The sequence below is a fragment of the Neomonachus schauinslandi genome, chromosome 5, assembly GCF_002201575.2.
Source record: "Neomonachus schauinslandi chromosome 5, ASM220157v2, whole genome shotgun sequence".
NCBI classification, from domain to species: Eukaryota; Metazoa; Chordata; class Mammalia; order Carnivora; family Phocidae; genus Neomonachus; species Neomonachus schauinslandi.
The window spans coordinates 159,578,289-159,587,421 of record NC_058407.1 but is presented as its reverse complement, the minus strand read 5'-3'; the positions used below and the strand labels follow the sequence as shown (position 1 = coordinate 159,587,421).

The 9,133-nt window shown below is 55.2% G+C and overlaps 2 protein-coding genes across 4 annotated transcripts; one reads left to right on the top strand and one right to left on the bottom strand.

The window, feature by feature from the left end:
• Positions 1–14: 14 nt before the first annotated feature.
• Positions 15–1,606, bottom strand: LOC110589894 (sesquipedalian-1-like). 2 transcript variants are annotated; one of them, XM_044915676.1, is made up of 3 exons: positions 1,375–1,606; positions 1,022–1,163; positions 15–797 (listed from the first exon to the last, which is right to left on the bottom strand). In XM_044915676.1, exon 3 carries the CDS (start codon positions 772–774, stop codon positions 160–162), a length of 615 nt encoding a protein of 204 aa, XP_044771611.1. In that variant the 5' UTR covers positions 775–797; positions 1,022–1,163; positions 1,375–1,606; the 3' UTR covers positions 15–159. The 2 variants fall into 2 exon arrangements, with proteins under 2 accessions (XP_044771611.1, XP_021556224.1); XM_021700549.2 differs by having other exon boundaries at positions 1,022–1,606.
• Positions 1,607–1,711: 105 nt separating this feature from the next.
• Positions 1,712–4,241, top strand: CD2BP2 (CD2 cytoplasmic tail binding protein 2). Of its 2 annotated transcripts, none has more exons than XM_021700444.1 (7): positions 1,712–1,803; positions 2,344–2,447; positions 2,693–2,828; positions 2,952–3,109; positions 3,218–3,659; positions 3,742–3,848; positions 3,939–4,241. In XM_021700444.1, exons 2-7 carry the CDS (start codon positions 2,370–2,372, stop codon positions 4,047–4,049), a joined length of 1,032 nt encoding a protein of 343 aa, XP_021556119.1. In that variant the 5' UTR covers positions 1,712–1,803; positions 2,344–2,369; the 3' UTR covers positions 4,050–4,241. The 2 variants fall into 2 exon arrangements, with proteins under 2 accessions (XP_021556119.1, XP_021556120.1); XM_021700445.1 differs by lacking the exon at positions 1,712–1,803 and adding an exon at positions 1,986–2,258.
• The last annotated feature ends 4,892 nt before the right edge of the window (positions 4,242–9,133 follow it).

The following is a 9,133-nucleotide window of genomic DNA, read 5'->3' as shown; positions in this document are numbered from 1 at the left end:
TGTCTCCTGCTTTGTTATTTGATGATGGGGGTTAGAATAAGGACTAGGCAGGGGGTGGGAAACAATGGAGCAGGCCGGGATCTGGGTGTCTCCTGAGGCAGCTGGCTGGTCTTGGCAGGTAGGTACCTCTTGGCCTTTGGTCCATCTTTCAGTCACTCATCAACAGCTGTTGAGCTCCTGCTCCTCTGTCTGGGATCTGCTGCTTTCATTGGCACTGGCCTGGGGCCTTCTACGTACCACCTGCAACACCCGGATCTCCTTCCCAAAGTGCTCGTGCAACTCCTGGAAGCTGGAGGGGGTACTGAGGGTGGCTAGGAAGCTGCAGTCCTCTGGGGGTGAGCCGGGCTCCTGGCCAGCTGCCTGGCACAGCTCCCGGTACCGGGCCTCCAGGGGGGGCAGTAGCACCACCAGCCGCCTCCAGCTCGCCCCAGCCAGCGCCCACAGCCAGGCTCCCAGCTCTTCCTGGTTTTCTGCCGCCAGCTTGTAGGCCCGCCCACCTGTGCCCTCAGCCCTGGGGGTCAGGATGGTGAAGGCATAGGGTTCTGTGGCCCCAAGGCGCGGCTCCACCTGGCAGTTTTCCAAGAGAATGAGGCCCAGGGGGGTGTGGTCCGCCTGGTTCTCCAGGTAGAAGAGGAGGTTTCCCCGGAGGATGAACCAGCGGCGTTGATAGCTGGTATTTCGGGTTCCCTTCTTCAGCAAGATGCCCTCCCGGTCTGGAGCCTGTGTTCTGCATCCACGGAAGAAACTGAGTACGGACTTTTGGTGCAGTTTCATGGTAGTCCAAGCGGGGAGTAAACCTTGGGGGGCAGGAGAGAGGAGGGTTGGTCCTAGCCCAGTGGGATTTAAGACTGTCCTCAAGAGGTAGCGGTCTTGTCCCCACAGCACTGGGACCCACACCTCCCACCTCCAGCTCTGCCCCTTGGGCCAGTTTACAGACCCTGGGCAGGGGCCGCTGGCCTGGGCCCCTATTTGCCTGCGGCTGTGGTTCGAGAGAGGCACCGTTGCCCTTTTCCAGGCCTACCTGAGATGAGGACACAAGAGACTTCTGGCCAGGGTACCGGGCACAGGTATCACCGTCACCTTTCCGGTGATGGCTCTTCCCACCTCAGAAACCGGCAACTCGCCCAAGAGATAGGCGTGGGGTAAATGACTTCCCCCGGGTCCTAAAGAGAGCTGGGTTCGGTAAATGCTCCCAGAGCCACGCGGGGCCTCCAGGCGGGCCATCGGAACCCGGCCTCTGCTCAGGGAGAAGAGCAAGGCCGCACCTAGGAGTAGGAGAGGACAGATCTGGACGCTGAATGGAAAAGCAGGATTCCCAAGGAGACGGTGAGGGGCGCAAAGCTCTTGGCCAACCCTGGGGAAGGGTGACTCTACCCTGGAAAGGGAAACAGGCCGAAACCCACTGTCCCACTCTGGTCCTCCATCATGGTCCCGGGCGCCCCTTTAAGTAGAGTGCGCTCCACTTTCTCCCCAGAGCCTCTAACTGCTGTAGGGGGGAGTCGAAACCGCATCCGGCCATCCCTCTCGTCTGATCAGGGTCTAAGCGTTCACACGTCCCCTATTCTCGCCATTGTCGCCCCACGCTGCTCACGTCACTCTGGGCAGGGCGGGGCGGTCTTTCCCGCTCACGGCGCACTTCCGCCCGTTTCTCCACTTAGTCCTCTAACCCGAGTGAAGCCACTTCCGGCTTTCTCTGGCGCCTTCCGCAGTTCTCTTCCGGGTGATGGCGGCCGCTGCCCCGGACGTAGCCCTGGTGAAAGCCTCTCTCTTTTTCTTTCCCCTCAGCCTCCCGTAGGTCCTTAGGTGAGCGCGCGCTGGTGGGGCTCCTCGAATCCCCGCGGTTCTGCCGCCACTCTGACTTGTATAGTTAGCCCGGGACAGTTGGGGGTTACCCCGCGGAGTTGGGAGTTCGGCGCGGGGAGGAGGGGGGCGGCCAGGACGCCAGGTCCTGGGTCCGCCCGGGCTCCGCGGGCTCTGAGGGAGCTGGGGTGTAGGAGCGGGTGTCAGCCCGCGGAGCCCCGTCGCATCCAGGACTGCGGGGGCCAGGAATGGGTGGTGCGTGTGGGGGGAGCCTGTCTCCTTTCGTCAACGGTGGGGGTTGCCCGTGGGAAGCCCTTCCGCGCCTCCGCGTCTCCGGCCTGTCTCCAGCAACTCTTTTGGACCAAACCAAGTCCCGGGGGCCTCCTGGCCGCCAGCTTCCCTTTCGGCCCCTGATTCTGTGCTCCCTCTCCTCCCAAGCTGGATCTAGTGCGTACCAGGTGATAATTTGTTGTGCTGGGGGCCCTTCGGCGGTGAGTAGCCTCGCCCAGTTCCCTTAATCTGCACCCTTTCACCTCGGCTCAGCTTGGGGAAGGCCCCTCTGTGCAGTCATGCCAAAGAGGAAAGTGACCTTCCAAGGCGTAGGAGATGAGGATGATGAGGATGAAATCAGTGTCCCCAAGAAGAAGGTGAGGGGGCCAGACTCCTGCATTGTGGGGAGGAGTGAGGGGAGGGAAAAGGAACTAGAAGCTAGAAGAGAAAGAAAGCCCGTGGGGACAAAGAACGCGTAGAAAGGGCTAGCTTTTCCATGTTCTCTGGGAAATGGGTTTGGAGAATTTTCAGCCTGAGAAGGCTTTGAAGAAAAACCTACCTAAAGTATTTTGAGGAATCACCAGTAACCTGCCTCTCTCAACTTGCTGGCTCCTCCTCACAGCTGGTGGATCCAGTGACGGGGGCAGGGGGTCCTGGGAGCCGCTTCAAAGGCAAACACTCTTTGGACAGCGATGAGGAGGATGATGATGATGAGGGGTCCAGCAAATATGACATCCTGGCCTCAGAGGATGTGGAAGGTGAGCTAAACCCAAGAACTGAGGCTGCTGGAGGAACAGATAGGGCTTCAGGGGATGTGGGGCAAGGAAGGCTTTTGTCTCTTTTTGCTTGCTCAGCGTGGGACACCTGTGTGTTTGGTGCAGGTCAGGAAGCAGCCACACTCCCCAGTGAGGGAGGTGTGCGGATCACACCCTTCAACCTGCAGGAAGAGATGGAGGAGGGCCACTTTGATGCCGATGGCAACTACTTCCTGAACCGGGATGCTCAGATCCGAGACAGCTGGCTGGACAACATTGACTGGGTGTGGCCCAGGGGTTGACATGGCTGGGAGCCTGGAGGCAGCAAGTGCTGGGCTTGGGCCTTGCTCACCGTTTGTTGGAGATAACACCCCCCTGTTTTCATATCATAGGTGAAGATCAGGGAGCGACCACCTGACCAGCGCCCGCCGTCAGACTCAGAAGAAGAGGACAGCCTGGGCCAGACACCAATGAGTGCCCAAGCTCTCCTGGAGGGCCTTCTGGAGCTGCTCTTGCCAAGAGAGACAGTCGCCGGGGCACTGAGGCGTCTGGGGGCCCGAGGAGGAGGAGGAGGCAAAGGGGGCAGCAAGGGGGCTGGGCGGCCTAGTTCCCCCCAGCGCTTGGATCGGCTCTCTGGGTTGGCTGACCAGATGGTGGCCCGGGGCAACCTTGGTGTATATCAGGAGACAAGAGAACGGTTAGCCCTGCGGCTGAAGGGGTTGGGGTCCCGGACCCAGGGACCCCCTGAGCCCACACCCCCACCCTCTCTGGACATGTTTGCTGAGGAAGTGGCAGAGGGGGAGCTGGAGACCCCAACCCCTACCCAGAAGGGAGGTAAGATTGGAAAGCAGAGGAGGGGTGATGGGGGCAGGGGGCAGGGCACTTGAGGCCCAGATGGCTTTGCCTGTTGTTTTAGAAGCAGAGTTGCCAGGAGATGGTCTGGTGGACGTGATGTGGGAATATAAGTGGGAGAACACGGGAGATGCTGAGCTGTACGGGCCCTTCACCAGCACCCAGATGCAGGTAAGCCCCTTCCTGCTTTCTTCTGCCGCTGCTCTCCGTCCTCCCACCCATATCAGACCTTTCCTAGCTCTGCTCTCTTTTTTCCTGCAGACCTGGGTGAACGAAGGCTACTTCGCAGATGGTGTTTATTGCCGGAAGCTGGACCCTCCCGGTGGACAGTTCTATAACTCCAAACGCATTGACTTTGACCTCTATACCTGAGCCTGCCGAGGGCCCAGTTTGACGTTCTCTTCTTTCCTGGACTCTCTGGAGGAGGCCCCAGCTGCCTCAGGCAGTGAGGATTTGGGGAGCCATTTTTCATTCAGTTTTCCTTTCCCAATAAAAGCCTTTAGTTGTATATTAGGGCCTTGGCTATGCTGATGGGCAGAAGCCAAGGCCCTTCCTAGCCCCTTTGGACTCGCCTCATGAGTGTTTCCTCATGAAGTTCCTTCTTGGGAGTTTCTGGTCACTTGAACCACCTCACCTTTGGTTACCACTCCTGGGGCAGAGCCAGGGTTCCCAGGTGGCCTGTGGCTGCCCCACCTGGACTGCTCACCATCTAAAAAATCCCTTTGCTCACATGCTGGTCTCCAGTATTTTCGGAGCAGGCTTCCTGTTTTGCTCTTCTTAGGTCTTCAGCTTTTAGAACCTCAGAGTCTTTGCAGCCAGTATAAGATAGAGCACCAGAAGTGGAGATTTTAGGCCTCGAAGGGCGAGGACAATCTGTTGGGGGTGAGTAGGAGGCCTGGTATCCACGGGCTCCCCAGGGGTCTCAAGCTCCCTGGGGGGAGGGGCAAACTCAAGGCCCCTGAGCCAACCACTGAACAGACACAAAGAGGGGCTGTGCCTCCCTGGAACTCACACAGTGAAGCAGAGGACTGGCCCAGACCCAATAGGCTTCTCTCCCAGACCTTTCTTGGCACCTTTGAGGCCCTGAAGTTTCCATTTCCTGGGGTCTCACAGTGTGCGTGGTATGGGGCTAGTGCCTTGAAGGAACTGGGCTAACTAGGAGGTCGATCCTCTTCCAGAAATTGAGCTTCTGGGGAATGGGGTCGGGAGGGAGCCAGGCAGGTACAGTTGGACCCAACACCTCCCACCTCTCACCAGTGCTGCCTTATGCCTCTTCTCTTGCACCGGGTGAGGTTGAACCCCCCACTTTTCTACCTCGGCTGTCCATCTGGAGTCTCGGGGGAGCTGTAAAATTACTCCTCGGATTCTGAATGAATTGATCTAGGTAGCGGCGTGGTGGTTGGGGTTTTTGAAAGCTCCCGGGGGATTCCAGTGTGCGGGCAGGTGCAGAACCACCGAGCCTGACTCCTGTGACTCGGTTATGCCTAGAACAAGGGGCCACTCACCGGATCCCGCGGTGGTGGCAGAGCTGAGCACGTGTGGCCACGGCTCTGCTGGAGTCTGGTGCGGGATTGCTGAGCACCAGAGCCCCGGGTGGAAGGGGCTGGGCTGGGAAGCAGGAAGACCGGGGCTGGGAAGCAGGAAGACCGGGACAGGGTGGGGATACTTGGTGCCCCAGCGAGGGCTCCAGCTTCTGTAATAATTGGGTCCATGCAGACTTGGTGTTCATGGACTCCAGGATGCCTTCGATTGTAACAAGTCTTTTTCTGTCCTTAAGAAAGAAACCCCTGCCAATTACATTTACAAGAGGTCATTGATTAAAATGCATCCTCATTGCAGAAACGTTCAGAAGTGAAAAGCACTACAGTGGTCACCTTTATAACCCCAATGACTGACCATGGCAGTTGCTTAGTGTTTGGTGAATAGATGAAGGCCAAGGGCACGGTGCCCTTGGATATGCCATTGGTACCTCAGGCTCCGCCTGTCCAGAGCTGACCCTATCTTCCCCTCACAGCATCGTCCTGTATTCACCGTTTTTTTGTTTGTTTTTGTTTTTGTTTAAGTTTTTGAGAGAGAGAGAGAGCTGGGTGGGGAGGGGCAAAGGGAGGAGGAGAGAGAGAATCTTAAAAAGGCTCCACGCCCAGTATGGATCCTGATGCAGAGCCCCTGACGGTGGGGCTTGATGTCGGCACCCTGACCTCATGACCTGAGCTGAAATGAAGAGTCGGACACTTAACCCACTGAGCCACCCAGGCGCGCCCCAGCCTCCCTGATGACACTGTGTAGGCAGATTAATGGTTCCCCAAAGATGTCCATACCCTCAACAGAATCTGAATATGGGACCTTACATGGCAAAAGAGTTTGCAGGGGTGATTAAATCAATGACTGAGTTGGGGGAGGGGTTATTCCGGATTATCGAGGTGGGTGGGCCCAGTGTCATCACAAGGGTCCTACAAAGTGAAGGGAGTCAGGAGGGTCAAAGAGAGGGAGGTGAAGGTGTTAAACAGAGCCGCTGGCTTTGAAGATGGGAGACGGCCAAATGCCAAGGAATGCAGTGGCCTGTGGAAGCTGCGAAAGGCAAGAAAAAGTCTTCCCAGAGCCACTACGAAATGCAGCCCTACTGAGGATTTGAACCCAGTGAAAACCATTGTGGACTTCTGACCTCTAGAATCCTAATAAAGTTTGTGTTTCAAGCCACTAAGTTTGTGGTTATTTGTTACAGCCCCAGTAGGAAACTGACACACCCCATCTAGCTGAATGAGTCTCCCCTCCCACAAACATCCCAAAGTTCTCCCTCCCTGTGGCCTTGTCCCTATCTCAAGCCCCTATCAGTATTTAACTCCCTTGCCCTTCTTAAAACAGCATGTATGTGTCTGTGTGTACATGTGCACATATATAATTTTTACTTAAGCCTTTTATATTTTACAGTTGTAGATTTACAGAAAATGTACAAAATAGTGCAATGAGCTCAGCCAGTTTCCCTTGTTAACATCTTCCAGTGGTACCTTTGTTATAACTAATGAACAAACTACTTTTTTTTTTTTAAGATTTTATTTATTTATTTGACAGAGAGAGACACAGTGAGAGAGGGAACACAAGCAGGGGGAGTGGGAGAGGGAGAAGCAGGCTTCCCGCTGAGCAGGGAGCCCCATGTGGGGCTCGATCCCAGGACCCTGGGATCATGACCTGAGCCGAAGGCAGACGCTTAATGACTGAGCCACCCAGGCGCCCCCAAACATTACTATTTTTATCAACTGCTTTCATTTGAAGTGTACAATTCAGTGGTTTTTTTAGTATGTTCATAGGGTTGCGCTAACATCACTACAATCCAATTTTAGAACACTTTTGTCTACCGGAGAAGGAGCCCCACCCATCAGCAGCCCCTCCCCCTTCCTCCCCACCCTCCTCATCCTCCAGCCCCTGGCAACCACTGATCTACTTCCTGTCTCTAGAGTCGTGGATTCTGGCCATTCATACAAATGGACTCCTAAACATGTGGTCTCTTGTGTCTTCTGGGTCTACTTATACTTGGCCAGTTTTCGAGATTCATCCGTGTAACACATAACAGTACTTTATGCGTTTTTATTGTCGAATAATATTCCACCGTATGGATGTATACTCTATTACCATTAACTAAACCTCACACTTTCTTTGGATTTTACTCATTTTCCCCTAACGCCCCCTGTCTGTTCCAGAATCTCTTCTGGGATTCCCCTTCACATAACAATTGTCATGTCTCCTTAACCTCTGGTCTGACAGTTTCTCAGACTTGTTTTTGCTAACTTGGACTGTTTTGAGGAGTATTGACTAGATATTTTGTAAAATATTCCTCAAATGTGGGCTTTTTCTGCCTGGTATTTTTCTCATGCTTCGATTTGGGTTATGGGGGAGGAAGACCATGGAGGTGAAGTCCCTTCCCTTTCACTGAAAACTTTTAATGGCTCCATTTCCCTCAAGATAAATTTCAACAGCTTGCAGCTGACTGAGACTGAGAAGGTCTCCATGGCCTGGCTCGAGCCAGCCCCACCAGCTCCACGTCTGCCTTTGCTTTCCTTCTCCTTTCTCTCCCCTGACTCCAGGCTCCAGCCTTCTCCCAGAACAGGGCAATTTCATTTCTCCAGGCCTGGCCAGTGATGCCTTTCTCTCTTCTCTATCTGGGAAAAACCAATTAATATATGCATGTTGTACTAGGTCCAAAGCCTCCTTTTCCTACAAGGCTTCCTAACCCACTCACCATCTCCCAGCTTGGTCAGCATTTTAGCACAGATGCCTGACGCCATACCCAGAGCAGTGTTTCCTGGTCTGTCTCCACCAGTTAGCCTGAGACTGGAGATCAGTGCTGATGAATGAATAGGGAATGAGCCAAGTCTTTCCTAGTCCTGTGTGGGACACTCCCCTCTTGAGCAAGACCAGAAACTTGGGGCTGGTGGAGCTATTTGCCGTCCCAGAAGGGGTGAACTATGACCTGGCAGTGCACAGGTGTCTAGATCCAAGAGTCTCAGGGAGCAGGGCTGAGGGGTCAGTAGGGTCATTCTTACTGGGGTGTCCCTGGGGCCATGGGAAAATTTCCCCGGGGGGGGGGGCTCAAGTTCAAAGCTGCAAATGTCATCGCTGTATCGAGGACATGAGAACCTCTGAAATGCAGCCTCTTGTCTTTGGTAGGCCATTTTCCAGAAGACTAGCAGGAGTGGGAGAAGGCGAGTCTGGGCTTTGGGTGTCACAGTCTGTCCTGGGCATCTGTAGGGTCTTGGGGGAGACAAAAACCATGGAGGATGGCAAAAAGGAGTTAAAAGAAGCAACGAGTCAGGCTCCACAAAGCCCATGGAGTTGGAGGGGCTCTTAATGCCTCTTAATGCTCTTAATGATCCATCTGTCACCCCTTCCAAACCCACCTGCCTGGCTTGATGCCACCTTTTACAGGCAGGGTCACTGAATGCCAGGCTCGCTACCAGTGGGGAGGCCCGAGACCGAGCAGCTTGCCTTCCATTCTGCTCCCAGCCAGAACCAAACTGAAGCCCTGGAGATGCCAAGCCCTTCCAGACACTCACAGCCCAGAGGAATGTCTTTCAAGGGTGGATTTGGAAGCAGATGTTTTACACGAGGCCCAAGGGTGGATGATGTTTCTTCTGGTCAGTAGCCACTTCCGACCTGCACATGGAGGCCAGGCTTGCCCCTTGGTCCTTTTTGGCCATTCCCCAGGTTCAAGGGTATGCTTTTCTGTGGTAGGTGCAGCGGCTCCCAGACAGCTTTAGCCCCCTCCAAGGGGCCATCCCCGCGCACATCTCCCCCGGTCTAGTGGGGGCTGCTGACACCCTGCCCCCACCAAGCCCCTTGTTCTCCAGGAGGCTGGCCTGGCCCAGCCAGCCCTGTAGGCAAGACCCCTCCTACCTGTGTAAACACAGCACGTGACAAGCTTGTACCACCCACTGCAGACGCGCGTGCTGCCTGAGATTTGC